Genomic DNA, 19616 nt, shown 5'->3' with positions numbered 1-19616 from the left:
GAACTTTTTGCCAGTTAGGATACTGGGTATTAACAGTACACCGAGTACACACTGCATACTGCAGGTAAAATAAGTACTGAACACGTTAGCAATTTTCTATGTAAATATATTTTTAAAGGTGTTATTGGCATACAGTTCTTACCAGATGACAGTAAAAACCCATCCAATCCACACATGCAAAGAAATTGCATGTGTAAATTAAGTAATATGCAATGATAAGGGGGGAAAAGTATTGAACACGTGAAGAACGGGAGGTGCAAAAAGGCATGGAAAGTCATGACAACAGCCAGAATCTGTCAGTAATTAGAAAGCAATCCTGCCCTGCCAGTGTGTGGAAATTCATTTCAGCTGGTTCAGTCCCGACTGACAGCCTATAAAAGGTGTCACACAAGAAACATCTCATGATTCTCAAGTAAAACTAGTGAGCTTGAGCAAAAATGTATATAGAAATTGATTACAGAAGAATTTCTGAACTACTAAAGGTTCCATTGAGCACTTTTGGGACCATAATCCAGAAGTAGAAAGAACATTATTTCACCAAAAACCGGCCACGACCAGGTGCTCCCTACATGATTTCTGACAGAAGAGATAAAAACATTATCAGAAGAGTTGTCCATGAGCCAAGGACCACTTGTGGAGAGCTACAAAAACACATGAAATCAGCAGGTACAAGGCAAAACTCTATTTCTGAAGATAAAGCATGGTGAAGCACAACATTTAGACAAGCCTGTGACATATAATCTGAGCACCATGTTTGGAGGTCAAAAGGCACTGCATATCACCCCAAAAACACCCGACCACCAGTGAAGTTTGGAGGTGGGGCTGTTTTTAAGTATATGGCACTGGCACTCTTCTTGTAATTGAAGGAAGAATAAATGGAAAAATGTTTTGAGACATTCTCGATAAAAAAAATCTGCTGCCATCTACCAGGATGATGAAGATGAAAAGAGGGTGGATGTTTCAGCAAGGTGATGATCCCAAACACGCAGTGAAGGAAACTCTCATTTGGTTTCAGAGAAAGAAAATAAAGCTGCTAGAATGGCCCAACCAATCACCTGACCTGAAAATTTATAGAAAGAACTAAAGCTCAGAGTTCACAGAAGGAGCCCACAAAACCTTCAGGATTTGAAGACTGCGTGTGGAAGAAGGTGTCAAAATCACACCTGAGCGATGTATGTGACTAGTTTCGCGACTGTAGTGTTGCACTTTGCAAAAGGATGAGCATATACAACGTGACATCATCCATTATATTTGGAACTCTGTCTGTGGAAGCCGCAGCTTTATGTCCACTTTCATCCTGATTTTCTGCCTGTGTGAGGGCTCCTGTCAGCTAAAGGAGCTACACCCCAAACTTAGTGAGTTATACAGAAATCACATGTTATAAAGACTATTAGCTACTGAGATTTTGAACATGTCTTGTACAGCATAAACTAATTTTTCTCTCTGAACTTAGTCACTTTAACACCAGATTCTATGGGAACTGACTAACCTTTGGAGCCTCTATGCTATTTAAGGAACTGCAGCTTTTTGCTTACTTTATTTTTCAGCCCCAAAAGTAGCCACATGAAAGTATTTTGAGCACGAGATTAAAAAAAATGTTTCCATAATATCCCCAAGATATTGTCCTCAAATGTCCATCCAGTTTAAAAGATGTTCAATATCAGGAACATGTGGGTGGAAATAATATAAAAGTAAAATATCCCCACATTTGCTAACCGTGAAACCATCATTTTGGCTTTGTTTTTCCATAATAATTCAAACAATGGATCAAACATTGTAGTTCTAGAAAAAAAATATAAAAAAGAAGAAAATTAAAAACCTGAAGATAGAAAAACAAAATTAGAAGATGTAAAAAACTCAGAGCACAGGGAAATTAAAAAGGATTCCTTCGCCTGTAACAGACAGCGAGTGGTCTCTACTCGGATTCTCTCATTAGGAAATCCTAACATGATTCAGGTTCAAGCAAACGGCATGTTTTGAATACTACATCATTTTATTATTGGCTTGGCTGTCCTCCACACCCTTTAATCATAATCATTCCTTTCATGAACTGCTTGCAGTGATGGACGTCAGTTATTAAAAAGCATTTCTCAGCTCCCTTCATGTGACATAAGAGAACGCGACGCTTTTGATGGAGCTCATAGATTTTTAAAGGATACTTGCTAGCGGCTGATGGCAGTGATTCATTCTTTGCACTGTGAATTGACACGTGACGTGCTTTCCATGGTTGTTTTCAATTCGTGGTCTGCTGTGCCGCCATGGAAAACACGATCATTTTTTCCCCCTGTTATTGCTAATGTGAGCACTTCCATGCTTTCCCTGTCAAAAAAAACCCATTGTTAATTCTTCGTGTCTGTTTTTGTTTCCGGCTCTAAGAATAAAGCCAAATTGGCCCGACATCACAGGAATGACAAGCGAATTCAGTGTTGTGTTTGTCTGCTTCTTCATTTTCTTTCCATAAAAACAATGTTTATTTACTAAAATGTTTCTCTGATTTCAGAATCTTCTCCTTGAACTGTACCAGGTGTGTTTTAGCGCAAGCCAGGTAGGGGGCCATGACAGGAAGAACACAAACGGAGAAAAGCGGGCGGAGAAAAGCGAGATGTGGGGAAAGCATGGCGTGAAAGAGGGAATCAGTGGAAAAGCAGGAAAAGAAACAAAAAAGCAGAGAGAGAGAGAGATAGAGAGGGTGCCCAAATAGTTTATTTACCTCGGTGGGGTAAACAGGAAGGGATATAGGATGGAACGAATTTGAATGACAAGGCAACTGATTTCTCCTAATTGGTTTTGACTGTCTGTCTTTGAACTGCCGGTGCGCCGCGGCTCTGTTTCCAGGCAAACAGTTATCTCTGGCAATCTGGAGTGCTGCTTAATTCCTCAGACAAATATCAAACCTCTCTCCACACTGGATTAGTTGCAGTTTAATAAGATTCGCACTGCCACTGCTCACAGGAGCTCTCCCCCACCCCCAACCGCCCCCACCATACTTGAAGCCAATGGGAAGGAAAACTCTGCTTTAAGTTTCCTCTCTGCTCCACCTTCTAAACCAGAACACCCACACACAGCCACACAAACACACACGCGCGCACCACCCACGAATCCAGCCCTCACCTGCAGTTCAAACGCACTCGCGTGAGAGAAGCAAAACGAAGCAACTCCAAATGTGTTTAAATATTGTTTCTCCTCACCTCCAGTGAAGAAATACCGCCACGGGGATGAAGTAATGTTGCGCGTTTCCAATGCGAATCTGCGTTTTGAGAGTTTTCTTAGAGCGAGTGAAACATCTTGACATAAGGCAGATTCCTCCACTTTTTCTTTCCTAGGTACCATCTTTTGATCCAAGAAAACTCTCGAGCAGAGCTGATTTGCATAAAAAACGAATGACATTATCTCACCCTGCAGTTCTTTTTTTTTTCTCCCCCCACCGCCCCGTGCTTTACATAAGATAAATCAGATTTTAAGATTCTATAGTGAAATAACTGATTTGGTGAGGAGGGAGTTGGGTTCTTTTGTAGTTGTTGTTGTTGTTGTTTGGCACAATAAGTTCTGCCTGTCAAGACCTCAGCAAAAATGAGCTCTTCACTTGAGTGGCAGATGCTTTCTCTCAGCAGCATCCACAAACATCCAAAACCCATAGCAACAAGCTTCTTGCCTCGCTGTCTAAGTTTTTTATTGACAGGCCGCTGCTGGATTAGCTGATTCCTCGGCACAGTTGAGACGTATCCAGCCGGGCACGTGGCAGTTAACCCATTTTCTCCACGAGTGTGGAAGGCTTCAGCCAAAGAAGTTGTAACCTTTTGTTTTATCTGATCGACCCCCGAGATCCATCCAGGGAGAGTGACAGTCTGAGTCAAACAGGGATGAGCAATTCTGACAGTTTTGTGGGTTAGTCTAAAACTAGCAAAGTTCTGCCTTTTTTTGTTTTGAGATGGAATAAAATTTTATTAAGCTGTAGCTGGCCTGTGTGTCTCATTTAGGCCTTAAATTTTCACTTGGGAATACGCAAACATGAAAAGTTGATATTTTATAGCTGCACCATTCCCTGAAATTCAAGTGTTCTTGGTGCATCGAGATGTTTTAGATGCTTTTCACCAAAATCCAGGTTGACATATATGCAGTGTTTAAAACTTCAGGATATCCACAACAGTTAAAAATGAAGTTTTGTGGAGAAACCCAGAAGCAGTGTGGCTAGAGCACAAATTCAGCAAGTCCCAGGTTCAATTACTTCAATATGCGCCACTTTCTCTCCTTACATTTCCCTTTGTCTCTGCAGCTATAAAATAAAGACACAAAATGTCACTAAAAGACAATATTTTAACTCTTTCTTTTTTTTTTTTGCAGAAAGTGTTGAGGTGGCATTGTTGGTCATTACATTACTTTGGTCCAATCTTTGGGAATTTGAATCTCAACATCTGTCATTCTCCTCTTCAGTCGCCATGGTGACCCGCTGAATAAAATAGCTTGACTATTTGATTAATTGCCAAAGAATCTGGTGCTGTACTCTTAAGTTTCCTTGCACCATCATCCAATTTAAAGTTTCAGCTCTCGCAGTACTTTTGCTTACGAGCCTGACAAACTTATGACATCCATGTTAGCAGTTAGCATGATAATAATTAACAATTTGCATAAGACAGTGGAGATGTCTAACCTCATATCCTGTTGTTCCTCTGCAAATTTGCATTGTCAGCAGACAAACATTAGCATTTGCAGCTTAAGATACTTTACATGGCAAAAAAAATTACTGATCCTTTCATTAATGAGCTCAATTAGAGGCAAAAACGGGCTATCACCACTGTACACTCTTATTTAGCTCTTTATTTTTTAGCATTTTTCACTCACTTCTAGCTTTTGGTGTTTGTTTTTTTTACTCTAATAATAAGATGTTTCATTTAATGTTACATGCACTGTATATTTTTAATATTAAGCAGGAACTCTTAGACAGCTGGAAATAAATATTGTCCTTAGGGGAATAAAGCTTGCATGTTATTAGTGCCACATGAAATAAAAACGCAGACGGTAAAAATGTTGTCCCCCCACAACTAATACAGCTCCTCTCTGGGCCAATCTGTAACAAATATGACACTTTGTTTTGACTGGAGCTGAAACGCTTCAGTGTAATTTAGAACATGTCAGAATGTATTGGTGAGATACAAGTTTCATCAAAACCTAGTCAGTGGCACCAGATGGATTTCATGTGACATGTGTATGAATTCATGAATAATATAGCGCACCCCTCGGGTTTATGAATGTAATTTTTTTGTTGTTTTTTTAACTGGCAAGAAGAATCATTGACCGTGTTTGATGGCTGCTGACGAAGGATGCGAAAATGTAATCCAATTATTAAATTCAGCTCAATTGCTTTGTCTTAGAGATGAACCATCGAGTCGTAAATACTTTGCATTTATTTACAGCAGTTTGTTTTGATTTGCTTAAAGGCGCAAACCCATCAGCTCCGCACGTCAAAGTGAGCTCTCTCATCACGGGGGGAGCATATAAAACGTTATGAATCCCCACTGTAAGTCTGGAGAGCTTTAACTACTCTAGCGCACAAATTAGCCGTGAACATTTTTTGATTATGCCTCATGATAGTGTGCCGACAAGTTTCACATTATGGGACACAGGCACTACAAGTTTATGACAAACATGAGGGGCGCACAAGTGGACTTTTATCAGGAGCTTCACTCATATTAAGGACTGAAGGTCATCCTCTGTTGTGAGTGCGTACTAAATTAGCTTTTAATTTGAAAGTAATGCATTCACACAAAGTAGCAAAACAGCTTTGTAGGGGAGTACAGAAAATGAGCCAATGAGATCAATAATTAAACAAACATGGGGATGGTAGCTACACCTGTACAAACAGGAGGGCAAAATATGTTGGTTGACCTTTTGTCTGATGCGTTTCCACCTTTGATAACCTCCGATTAGCAAAGCAAAAACTGGTTAATACAACTGTCAGTACGTGAAAAAAATAACAAAGACAAAACAGATTACACGTCTGTCTCTCGAGAATCCATCACGACTCTAACCTGTCCTCTCTCTTGTCTCACAGGAATCCCACGTATGGCCCTGTCTGTGGGTGGGAGGGACTGTCTGCGTGCTGGTGACACCTGTTCCAGCGATGACACCTGTAGCCCGCGACTGCGCACCCTCAGGCAGTGTGTGGCAGGGGACGGCAGCGTGAAACTGGGGCCCGGGGCGCGAAACCAGTGTGAGAACGCCATGACGGCACTTCTGTCCACCCCTCTGCATGGCTGCCAATGTAAACGAGGCATGAAGAAGGAGAAGAACTGCCTGAGTATCTACTGGAGTCTGCATCAATCTGTGCTGCATGGTAAGATTTGCATTAGTCCCAAGGTCACCAGTAGGTGGACCAGGATCCAGATCGGGACCCAGAAGCTGTTTCAAAAACTGTGCATTTAATCATTATTTTATTATTCATTATTAATATCTTTGTAACTATATATAGTTACAGTGAACTGTTGATTATGTAGACCATGCTACTTAAAACGTATTGCTTTGAATCATACTAAATGTGGAATTTTATGATACTTTTGGACCATTTTTTGAGGACAGTTTCTCTAACTGGATTTCCTTCAGTTGAGTAGCATTAAAAGAGGCGGGCAGAAGTCGGGGTATCATGTCACTGCGATTATCAAGTGTGTGCCACCCAGTACACATGAATTAGACTTCCAGCTCCAGATGGCTTGACAGTAGATTCCAGGCTGAAATGAAAAGAGTCATTATTGTGTCGAAAACTGAAGCTCAGATTTCTTTTCTTCCACCCACACTGGATCACATTTATGCTTTTCAGATGTTTTACACCATCACTGTCATTTCCAACACTGAACCCCTTTATCAGATATTTACATTAAAATCTATGCCGTTATTTTTGTGCCACTATTCTGAGCGCACGTAAAAAAAATTTGAGCGCACGTAAAAAGAATTTGCAGGTGCAAGTGTTGCATTTTGAGGAGAAATTTATTTTGAGCTAAGAAAAGCTCAATTTGAGTGAACAAAATTCATTGCTGCGTGCAAAAAATGTATTTCAGTGTTTGCTATTATTCATATACACACACAATAGCAGCCCCTCTCGCTCAGTTTTTGAATTTGCGCTTGTTCGCAATGTGTCGCTCGCGCTCTCAACATTTCTGCCAAGCAGGTCCGCAGAGATCTGAGCAAGCGCAAATGCAAAAACTGAGCGAGAGGGACTGCTATTGTGTGTGTATATGAATAATAGCAAACACGCAGCAAGTGCACTCAGAATAGTGGCACAAAAATAACGGCATAAAAATCCAGAGGCCCTGCGTATGCTTTTACATTCAGACCAAATGGAAAAAGCTCAACTCTAGAACAAAGCTGACAACAATGTAAATGTAAGTACGGATAAACCAACCATCAGTGTCTGTAGAAAACATTTATGAGGTCAATTTCATGCAACATGTAGACAAAACAACACGCATGCTTTCAAGCAACCACGCCTCTGTCGTGCATTTTATGTAATGGAGTGTTGGTCAACTACACATTACTAAAACATCAGTTTATGTACGGCAGTTGTTCCTCCCCAATAAATATTTATTCATTACATTTCAAGTTCAGAACTAATAATAAATATTTCTTTTTCTAACTGCTTAAACATCGCTTCATCGCTATTTGGACTAGTTGCACTTATGAGTCACTTCACTGAGTTAAGAACCCATCCATCCATCCATCCACCTTCTTCCGCTTATCCGGGGCCAGGTCAAGCAGCCTAAGCAGAGAAGCCCAGACCTCCCTCTCCCCGGCCACCTCCTCTCACAAAACAGCCTCCACCAAGGCGTTCACAGGCCAGCCGAGAGATATAATGTCTCCAGCATGTCCTGGGTCTGCCCCGGGGCCTCCTCCCGAACCATCCTAAGTAAATTTGACTACTCATCTGCACCTATAGTCCTGTCTCAACTTTGTCTCTTTCCTTCCTTGTGTCCTTTCCTTGTTTTCCCTGTTCCTTTTACCCTATTTTATTCTTTTAGAGTTTTTTATTTGTTTGTTTGCCTTCGATTTGAATTTTTAGCTTGTTGTTATCTTTCATATGTCTTAAATCTCTTTTTTTTCTCTGTGCCCGGCTACCTTCATGATGTCCTGCTTTTGAATTGGCTGAAGAATGTTTCTAAACCATACTACATACATAATTTTTTTTACAGTCCGTGCTGCTAGCATCAAACTAAAAGAAAATCCTTCTTTTGTAAACATTAGATTTTGTCATGTCGTCTTTTTACTATTTTCATTTAAAATTTTTAAATATAATTCAGGGCAGCTGAGCTATGGCATTAAGCCTTACATTGTGTGATGGTCTAATAAAGTTGTTGAGCACTGTGTGGTTGATTTTCTAGCAACTTCTGTAACTAGCTAATTTCTAATAGCCTGTGGTAGTTTACACAAATGTGAGGGGTTTGCATGTTTTGCAGCTTTGTGCAGATCTATAGCTTTTATGAGTAACACTACATCCTTCAACAATGTTACACGCTGGGATTTAGGACTTTGCAAAAATGAAATCTACATTTTAAAAAGAAGAAAAGCCATTTAGCTAACTACTCTCTTTCCTCTGTGTTGGCAGGACTCAGCCTGGTGGAGAGCTACCCATATGAACCAGAGGAGAGGGGCACTGACTACGTTCGTCTGGCCTCCATCGCTGCAGGTAATCAAATGAGCAGTTACTGCCTGGCCAGGGGGGAAAAAGTCATTTAAGTAAGTTAAGTATCTATTTTTAAGAACAAAAAAAGGCTAAGTGGGTTATACTATACTACGTGTCAGAGTAATAACAGATCAAGTTGTGATTCTGCGTTGTTTTGACAGAGCAGATATGCAGGTGGTTTTGTGAAGCGTTTGATGAGTAACAGTCTCACTTTGCTTCTGTCTTGCCTCCGAGCCTGTGGGCAAGCTGCAGGGTTGATATGTGCTGCTGTTAGCCCCCAAGGCACAGATTAATTACCTATTTACTTAATGCAGCTGGAAGCAGCAAAGCTGCAGTGGGTAAAGAGCTGAAAGCCAGAGTGTGAAGTAACGACAGAAACAGGAAGAAAAGAAAAGAGGTTACATGGAGAAAGAGACAGAGGAGGCGAGAAAAAGAAAATGGCAGACAGACAGAGCTGTTGACTCATATAAAAAACACTTTGTTTTCTTCTGGAGAAATGGCAAAAGACAGAGGCTGCACAAAACTGACAAGTTGCTTTTTTTCCACTGCAGAGGACGTGAAGTTAAGTGTTTTATTTTTTCTGACAACAGTTATACTCAGAGAGTCTGTGAATCTTAAGTAATGACTGAAATGAAGTGATTTGTATGGAAGTTATTCATGCATTACAGCAGAGTATAATGATACTTGTCATGATATACTATCAGGAAGAACCTAATGCACCTTTTCCAGCATAAACCCAACAGGTCACCGAGAAAATGAACCAAATTGTCTTGAAAGAAGAAGAAACAAAAGGAAAATTGGTGGGTTTAAAAATTACCACCACAAAATAAGCACATGTTAGTGTTAGAAATGTTAAATATGCACTGCTGAGTAAAAGGAACACGTTTTAATCAAAGTACAGCATCAAATCTATTAAACCTTTGTGATATTGACGTGGTCAGTTAAGTAGCAGAGGGGATTGTTAATCAGTTTCCACTGCTTTGGTGTTAATGACATTAACAACAGGTGAACTAGAGTGGCAACAATGAGACAACCCACAAAATCTGACTCTTTTTTTTTAACTAGTTTTGCATTTTGGCTAGGCTCAGTGTCACTGCTGTTAGCTTGAGGTGATACCTGGACCTTACAGAGGTTACACAGGCAGTCCAACCCTTCCAGGATGACACATCAATATGTGCCATTGCCAGAAGGTCTGCTGTGTCTCCCAGCACAGTCTCAAGAGCATGGAGTAGATTCCAGCAGGCAGGCAGTTAATCTAGGAGAGCTAGACAGGGACGTAGAAGGTCCTTAACCCATTACCAAGACCGGTATCTGCTCCTTTGTGCAAGAAAGAACAGGATTAGCACTGACAGAGCTACAAAATGACCTCCAGCAGGACACTGATGTGAATGCCTCTGACCAAACAATCAGAAAAAGACTTCATGAGGGTGACCTGAAGGCCCAACGTCCTTTAGTGGGCCCTGTGCTCACTGCTCAGCACGGTGGTGTCTGATTGGCGTTTGCCAGAGAGTAGAAGATTCACCACTGGTGTCCTGTGCTTTTCACAGATGAGAGCAGGTTCAGCCTGAGCACATGTGACATATGTGAAAGGGTCTGAAGAAGCCAGAGGGAACGTTTGACTAACCTCTACAGGTTAGTCAGCAGCACCCTGACTGCCATCAGGTATTAGGATGAAATTGTCAGACGCTACACCAGTGCAGTGGGTCCTGATTCCCTCCTGGGGAACGACATTGCCCGGCCTCATGTGGCAAGAGTATGCAGGAAGCTTCTGGAGGATGAAGAAACCTCCAGAGACTTTATGTTTCAGTCCCTCCAGGTTACCCCTCAGAGTGTTTAGAGAGCTCAGTGATGTCCTGATCCAGATCTGGGAGGAGATCCCACAGGACACCATCCATTGTTTCATTAGGAGCATGCTCCGACATTGTCAGGCATGCATGTGGGGGTCAAACAAACTACTGAGTACAATTTTGAGTTGCTGCAATAAAATTTTGGCAAACTAAACTTCCTTGCTTTGATAGTTTCCATTTCATTTAACCGATGTGGCGTTCTTTTGTTCCTAACACATTACTCAGTCCATATCAATATTGATATCTGGCGTGATTTTTGTTTCCCATTGAGATCTAATGTATTTTTCAAGTGTTAGTTTAATTCTTTTGAGCCCAGTACATTAATATAAATATTATAAGTCTCTATGTTTTTACACAATTTTGTACTATTTAGGTATGTGGCGTGTACACTTTAGTCATGTACAGAGGTGAGGTGAGGTGAGGAGTGGAGTGGAAGCACTCTGTGCCACAGGAGGTTTCTTCTTCCCACACCAAACAAGCTGTAATATTTATTGTATTTATCATGGGATTTAAAGGTAGTTCTATATTTTGGCATCCGGTAATACCAATGAGGGATCAGTGTCAAATACCAATTTCATGTTTCCAAACCTGAACTAATGCAAGTTGACACTGGTAAACTGTACATCCTCTTTTCATGGATGGGAAAGCATTTAACGGTGAGATGAGGGCAGTTCAGGCCATAGTTTGCATAATAGCCTTAAAGGTAAATTCAGGTTATGTAACAGGTAACAATACAACTGAATACAGAGATGCAGAGCATGGCTTTTCCTCTAAATGGAGCTTTACAGTGCAGACCACAGAGCGCATAAGCTGGTTTAAGATTATAAGAACACTATACTAAGTAATTACTGGCTCCTGTGAATGCAGTGACTTGTATAAAGTAAAAAAGTATCAAATCTATACTGTAACCAGACATGTACTCCCCCACAGCAGAGCTACTCTGCGCAGCTTCTCTCATTTTCATGGATCTTCCCACAACATCCCAGCCAGCTTTTTTCAAACCCACTAAGGATCTCAGCGGTGCATTATAGTGGCGATATCAGCTCAGCACCATTCATGGCTCCCAGAAATGCATAGTGCATGCTGTAACATTCACCTTCATCTCCTTAACCAATTCATTTTCTTCGGGCTTGTTGTGCATAATTTAGTGAGATCACAGATTAGGCAAATTGGATAAGCCGCGCTCACCTGTTTTCACAAAACTGTGTTTGCATCTGTAAAGACTGTAAAGAAATCCACACAAAAACCATAAGAAATACCAAACAATTCAGGTTTAGTCCTTGTCACCTTTTACGCGTGATCACATGTTTTGCGACCTTATACATATGCTGCTTTTTTAAAACGACACCTCTCATTCTGGGCTGACGTGAATTACAACAGCACTGTACCGCCTTCTGGTAAATCTCGCTCCAGTACCTCCACAACGGGTCATAGTTGACATCCGTGCCATGCATCTCGACAAGTCAACTGCCAAAACAACAAAGACGTGATTAATGGATGTTTTTCCGCCCTTATAGCATCGCTCCTCAGACAGAGTAATGACCCTTTTTGAAGATGCAAGTCAGAGTCCCAGCTCATCATATTTAGCGAGGTATTCAAATAACAGAGCAGTTCACCCTTTAACAATTAATCAGTTAACTAAAGTCAACTCAGTGATGCTGAGAAAAGGCTTTCTGTTGAAGCGCAGCAGATGCAGGGCAACAAGAAAGAAACTTTTTTTAATGCGTCGTTGACCTGAGTGTGAACAGTCCTTTTGTCCTCACAGTGATGCTTCAAGTTTGTCACAAGCTTTGTAAAGTCAGTCAGCCTTTTAGATACAAAATGGAACAAGAAGCACTCTGAGATCACAGGCGTGACAGATGATTACTTTGATTATAAAACATTATGTAGGAGTAGGTAATGGATAACAGGCAGTGATTTGTAAATAACTGGACATGAATACCTTGAGCCTATTATATACTATTATAATACAGGATATTTCTTACTAACAAGGCAGCTCATTCTCTGTGTCTTGACAAAGGTTTCTTTAAAGATATAAACACATTTTGGGGTCAACTTGAAAGAAATGGGAAATGTAAAACTGAGGTCAGAGGTCAAATTTGACCTGATATTTGGATGCTAACTATAGTGTGAATCCTCATACACCAGTATCATTTCCTAAATCCTGCCAATATACACAAAGCAGAAGACGTTTAAACACAGTTTTAAAAGTAAAAGACATTTTATTAAAGTTTGACCTTATTTGACCTCGAAGAAGAGAGAAGAGGTCAAAGTTCCAGAGTTTTAGAATCCCTATATTTCCTATATACCTATTTATTGTTAATACAAATCTATGTGTAAATACTGTAAATAGCATTCTTATCACTTTGACCTCCAGATAAATCTAAAGACCTTGAAGGTCAGAGATCAAATGTGGCATGATATTTTAAATCTTTATATGGTACTTTCTATGTGTTGACATTACACACCTCATCTGTGAGAATCATAGTTTCTAAGTTATGAGGCTTTTTGTCTGTTTTCCACCAATAAATCATTAAGTTGACCTTGAAGACCTTGGTGGATTTACGGCAAAGTTGAATGGCTTGTTATTTATGACCCCACTCTACACCCCTGCAAGCTGTTGATTCTCGTTTACGTGCCCCTCCCTCTCTCCCCCTTTCAATTCTTTAACTTCTTCACTTCTATTTAGTACATGTGGGTCTGCCAGGCCTGGGAGCCGTCGCCAGTCCCCTTCGAGGCCTTCCCCAAACCGCAGCTCAATTCATGTCCAAGCGTTCACCTTTACCACTAAAATGCTGTCAAATCTAAAATGAGGACGTGGGCCCAGTGAGTGAATTGAGCTATTGTGTTTACAGAAAGTGACATGCACGCACTCATACGCTACCAAAAACATAACCTCCTTAGCAAAGGTAAGAAGAAAATGCTTGTGTTGTGTTTACATCCAGATCAACTGAACAGTCATTGTTATACTGTGTAATATTTCAAGGTGGTCTTTAAAAAGGCTTCTGTTTGTGAGATGTTTGTGTAATAAGGATCTGACCACGTTCAGAGACACTGGTGGCTTTAAAGGGAGAAAAAGCAACACAGCTCACCGCAGAACAAAAAAAGTTGAGAAGTTTCACGTAGCATAATCCACTCTTTCTTTCACATCCTTTAAACTACAGACATTTCCACATCACTTTTTCAAGCATGCAGTTTGCGATTGTGTTTTTTTTTTCCTTTTCTTTTTTTTGGACACACATTTTTTTGATTTTCGTAGACAAATGCTGGAGTTTTCCTTTAAGGCTTAGGTACTTTAAGCTCAGTTGCTTTCTATTTTTCAAATCCATTGTGCTAGAAGGATGGTGCCAAAACAGCTGAATGTGTCACTGTCCAAACACAGAGAGACTGGCACCACGTAATTAAAATTTAGACGCGTAATCCTGAACATTACAGAATCTGGTGTGAGACTGGATAATAATCCTCGGTATGCTCGATCTACAGTCGGCCCGGTGGCAGCGCCGGGCTGTGGGTAACTTATGGATGCAAGTGCATGACACATAAGTGTGCTGCATGCTCAGCGAGCCTCCTTTGAATAAATAACAGGTTACAAAACCATGGCGTGAAGGATTTCACACTCAAGTGTGTGGGAATATTCTCCTCCCCAAGTATGCAGACACTGGATCCAGTTTTCCAACCTGCACTCCACCCTTGCCCTCCGCTGGCTACTTGGTTAAGCTGGGAATAACCTGTGCTTTGCGATGGGTTGTTTGCCTGCTCTCTGAGGCCATTCATATTTTATATGACAGCTTGGTGAGAGTCAAACTCACTAGGAGACGCAACTACAGGCACTTTACAAACTAATGAGCAGCACTATCTGCCAGAGGAGCTGAGCGTCATCATGGCCGTATTGACTGGAAGGTCGCTTGGGAAAAAAACACACACGCACACACATAATGATGGATTGGGAAATAATACAATGAGAAAAAAAGGTGCTTATGAAAGGGGTTTCCACTGCCTCCAGAGAAGGTGGCTCATTACTCGAGAAGTCAGCAGGAGCATGGGCACTGAGGGAGGCAGAGATGGACAAAGTTGAAGAAGAATGGATGGGAGAGAGAGCTAAGCGGGGGAAGGGACGAGACAGATGGAGTGGGGGCGATAGCGGCATCGCGGGTGGCAGGCACATAGCGAGGGAGGAGGGCGGCGAGGGAAGGAGGGAGTCAGGTGAGTGAGGAATGGGCCCAGATGTAGGGAGGGAGTGCTGGAGAGATGGATAGATGGATGAAGGGGGGAAGGAACAGTAATTACAGGCCTTGTTGTGCGGCTGGAGAGATGGAGGAGCAGCTTTTTCAGCGCTGCCACTCTGCATTAACCCAGCAGAATGAAATATTCAGCCATTAGGCCTTGGCTAAAACACATCCAGTGCCCGCACTCATACAACATTTAGACACCATTCATGTTCTATTCATTACAGGGAGGCCTATTACATACAATCATCATTTTGGTTTATTTTCTTCTTCAAGACATGCGTTTTTTTGTTTTGGTTTGGTTTGGGGGGGTTTTGCACTTGTAAATGCAACTCTGCATCCGAGTGTAGAGGTGAGGGCCGGCGAGTCGATCCTAACTCCAATTTGTGCTTCAAATCATTTGTAAACATTGCTTGAGATTTGATTTTCTGCACACGAGGATGTAAGCCTTTCTGCCGCTCACTTGTGTCTTCCTTCTTCCTTTCAGAGTCTGAAGTGACGACAGTGAACCGCTGCCTGGACGCTGCCAAGGCGTGTAACATAGATGAGACGTGTCAGAAGCTTCGTACGGAGTACGTCTCCTCCTGCATCCAGCCGTCTGCCCGCTCGGGGCCGTGCAATCGAGCAAAGTGCAACAAGGCGCTGAGGAAGTTCTTCGACCGCGTCCCCCCTGAATACACCAACGAGCTGCTGTTCTGTCCCTGCACCGACACGGCCTGCGCAGAGCGCCGCAGGCAAACCATCGTGCCGTCCTGCTCCTACGAAGACAAGGAAAAGCCCAACTGTTTGGCTCAGCTGCGGATCTGCAAGGCAGACTATGTGTGCAGGTAGAAATGTGAAAGAAAAAAATCTGGTCTTACATGCTGCCTCCTGCTAAAAACATTTCACACATAATTTCTAGAGTTGACATCACTTTTCACACTAAATTGAGAATCATTTTCAGCAGCTGCAGCTTCTATTAAAGGCTCACAAAAGGTCTTTTTCCATATTTTAACCTAAAAGTAAAATCACTTTGTTAAATGTTTCATGTCATGGTTGTCACATCCTGCTCAGACATTTGAAATAACTAATCCAGGACAACGGAAACACAGATTGATTCAGAAGGTGCCGGTTCTTTAAAATGATGCTCCAAGACTTAAAACTGAGATAAATGTTATCTGACATGTTAGAAGCTGAAAGTAAACTCCCACTTAAATGGAGAAACAGGCTTTAAAGACTGTATCAGCTTATCGAGTTCTTTTGTTAAACTTGTTGGTAAACACTCGCCTGAGGTTACTGACACATCACAGATCTTCTTTGATCTGTCGGCTCTTGAGGAAACTATTTGAGTCTTGCCTTGTCGTATGCTTTTAACACCAGCTTTTTTTTTTCTCTTTGACTTTCTGCTTTTTACGCTGAAAAATTTAAAGCTTGATTCATTTTAAATGACTGGGCTACTGAATACCATAACAATCACACAGTAACTGAGCGAGGACATGAGAAGAATAATGCGACCGGTAGTTTCTTACATGGAAATTGTAGCCATTAATTTTTGACCACTAGCTGAAAGACAAGCTGCACATAAAAGAGATTTGCTAAAATGTTAGCAAACAGTCCCCACGCACACATCAAGCAGACATAGAGCAGTGTTATTATTTATGATCATTAGCATCAATATAATTAAAGTTTGGTGTCTAGGCTCCAAGGCCAGTGCACCCAGAAAAAGTGTTGCATGCAGAAATCTGAGGGTGTGGGGCGGACGGGTGGATGTCGAGGTGGTGGAGGGGTTAAATCAGTGAATCAGTGAAAGTTTGAAGCCAAATTTGCAGTGTGGTTAAAGAGAACCCTCAACCACTAACCTAAAAAGAAAACGAGACAGTTAAAATAGGATAAAGTAACACCTGACTTATTGTACTGCTCAAAAGGTTTGGGGCTACTTAGGGAGGTCTTTGTTTTTGAAGGAAGCCACTTTTGTTTAGATTTATAATATAACTGAATTGATCAGACATATGGTAAAGAACAATTGGAGATTCATGGAAATCATTCAGTGTTTTCAGTGCAGCATGGACATAGATATAACTATCCCTGCTCAGTTAGCCTAACGCAACTGTATCCTGTTAAAAGGCTAATTGATTATTAGAAGAAAAAAGCCATTATCATCTTCTAGTTGGGTGCCGAAAACATCACCTGCTGTGGTTTCAGTTAGTGTCATAATACCCAAACAAACAAGTAATGAACCCACTAAAAAAAACAACACATAACGATGTATAATGTTCCCTTTACATAACTGGAAAAACTGGCTCTTACTAGAAAAGACAAGTGAGAGGCTGTGGTGGGAAAACTGAGCAAGAACAAAGGCACGTCAGAGTCTCCAGTTTGACAAACAGACCCTTTATAGGTTCTCAACTGGCAGCTTTATTAAATGGCGGCTGCAAAACACCAGTCGCAATGTCAGCAGTGAAGAGGTAACTCCGGGATGCCGGTTGTCTAGGCAGAGTTCCAAAGAAAAAGCAATATCTGGGAGCGGCCAATAAAAGGCAAAAAGATAAAGACGGGCAAAAGGCGCACAGACGACGGCCGGAATATTGGACGAAAATACTGATGACGGCAAAACAGGCTCGCCAAGTTTGATTCCGACTACAGTTTACTTCATAACTACCTCTACAGGTCGTGCATTTGGTCAACACTGAGCAATAACAGCCAGTCTTATTGACCACTGAGGGAACGGAGCCATGCTTTATTCACCGCCTTTGCCAGAGTACACGAGGTGTTGAGTGTAAACTGTAAGGGTTTACTGGCCCATTAGTGACTAAGCTGACGAGTTTGCTGACAGGTGACAAGCCCAGAGAGCTAAGTTGCAAGTTGCGTCAAGTTGATTTTTTTTTTTTTTTTTTTTTTGACCGAGTACAAGATGTGGTGTCATCGTCACCGCTGTCTGGTTTAATTTGAAGTGCTCTGTTGATGGTGGCCTCGCTCGCTGACTTTCCCTCAGGACAATAAATAGCGTCGTGTATATCTTGGAAGATATGTCTGGCTAGGGTGATATGTTCATTTAGATTTAATTAGTCAGTTGTGTTTAATTAATGCAATTGTTATACTCATTAACTGTGTTTAATTAGCTCAATTAAATTCTGCATTCATTTTCCAAGTGAAGCAGCCATGTGAAATAGTCATTATTGAAACAGTCTTTCTCACTGGGGATTCACGCATGGTTTTCCTGGCAAGTTGCTTAGAAAAATGTTTATTAACAGCAGTGAAGACATCGTCAGGATCAGAAAATAGTTTGTAGAAAAAGTGACCCTCCTCGCATGGTAAGTCATCTGAGAAAGCGGCGTTCATGTCCCCATGTATGTGACTACCAAAGGATTTAATTCAAATTTAAATGGGTTGTAAAGCGTCCAGTCAGAAAACTAACAATGCCTTATGAGGTCATTAGGATTCATAGGGTGTGTTTCTCCCAGGAACACGGAGTTCTCAGAAGCATCCAGTCAGCCTCCTCTTACTGACAGCAAATGGTCGCCAGCATTTAATCTAGTTCCTCTTCAAATGTCAGGAAGACAAAGGGCTTCATCTGTCACGGCTATCGATCAGGCATTATTCTCCACTGCCGCCCCGACGGATAGAGCATCTCAAGGCCCCCGCACGGCCCACCAATCGCGCACCAGTCAGCCGGCATTAACTGGCTGCCTGCGGAGGATGCCTTCACTTAGCGCACAGCCTATGAGTTTTACGCACATCATTACAATGACATGACAAATGAGGGCAAAGTGGAGAGTTGTGGTGCCCTGAGGGGATCCCGTCGCAAATGCCAGTCGGCGGGGGCCAATGATGCAATATGATGGCCTCGATAGCCTCGCACGATGATGGTGATGAGGTTGGATGTCTGTGCGGCTGGCAGGAAAGGTAAGGCGGGAAGGCAAAGCTGCTGTGGGAGGAAGTATTTATATGAAAGATCCATATTTGTCTAATCTCCTCGTGGCCAGGCCTGCCAGACAGCACCCACAGTATTAAGAGAGCAGAGCTAAGGCCTATCTGTGCCCCTCATTGACTCTTTACAGCCTGGCAGCTTTCCAGAAGACGACTGCCAGGGAGAAGGAAAAAAAAGAAGAAAGAATAAAGGGGGATGAATGTCACCATGGGTGACTGGAGTAGGGTTGAAGTGCTGTAGAGCGGGAGATCTTGAAGGGCAGAGGGAGTTGTTACGGGAGTACAAGCAGGTAGATGAGCGTGGTGGTTTTCAAACCCACATTCTGCTGCTGAGAGAAAGCGCCAGTGCTGGCCACCACTCATTGACATGATGTGTGCAGCAGCCAAGCACAAGTAAATGATGGATGGCATGTTATTGCTCCCACAGGTCTCGCTGGGCACAGTTCCAGCATGATTGCCAGCCCTCTGAGCAGAGTGCCAGTGGCTGCAAGCAGGAGAACTACGGGCGATGTCTGCTCGCATACACCGGCCTGATAGGTAAGAACTAAATCTTTCTGCACCAGCTCCGGCTCGCCCACCTTCGGTGATAGATTGGGAACAAAAGGTTTTCGAGGGAGGAAGGCCAAGAGCAGACAAGTGCGCTGAACAGGGCTCAAAAGAATGAATCAAGGATTGTGATGAGGAGCGCGCTTTAGGAATCGATGAAGTGCTGATTAATGTGGCTACAGCGTGCCCAGCCAAATCGTTGGCATTATAAGTAGTGCAATTACAACTATTGACCGCTGTTTTGAGAGAATTATCCCTGACGTGACAATGAGCGGGACTGGGTAGAGGCGCAGAACACGGCCTATTGTGCTTCGGATAAAAACTTAACAAAGGATCACATAATGCACAAAAGGTTGTTAAAAAGCACTCAGTTCAAACATGTCATTATTGGACAACAATACCCAAGTGAAGTACTGCAAAAAG

The 19616-nt window shown here is 42.0% G+C and overlaps 1 protein-coding gene across 1 annotated transcript in view; it reads left to right on the top strand.

Moving 5' to 3' along the window:
- Positions 1 to 19616, top strand: part of gfra4a (GDNF family receptor alpha 4a) — a 142941-nt gene that overhangs the window by 102497 nt on the left and 20828 nt on the right. The window contains exons 2-5 of the mRNA XM_063499603.1: positions 6050 to 6331; positions 8591 to 8671; positions 15229 to 15568; positions 19075 to 19184. Of these exons, the coding sequence (XP_063355673.1) occupies positions 6050 to 6331; positions 8591 to 8671; positions 15229 to 15568; positions 19075 to 19184 (813 nt within the window). The remainder of the gene's footprint in view (positions 1 to 6049; positions 6332 to 8590; positions 8672 to 15228; positions 15569 to 19074; positions 19185 to 19616) is intronic.

This window comes from Pelmatolapia mariae, linkage group LG16_19 (genome assembly GCF_036321145.2).
Source record: "Pelmatolapia mariae isolate MD_Pm_ZW linkage group LG16_19, Pm_UMD_F_2, whole genome shotgun sequence".
NCBI classification, from domain to species: domain Eukaryota; kingdom Metazoa; phylum Chordata; class Actinopteri; order Cichliformes; family Cichlidae; genus Pelmatolapia; species Pelmatolapia mariae.
This window is presented reverse-complemented; position numbering and strand designations above follow the sequence as displayed.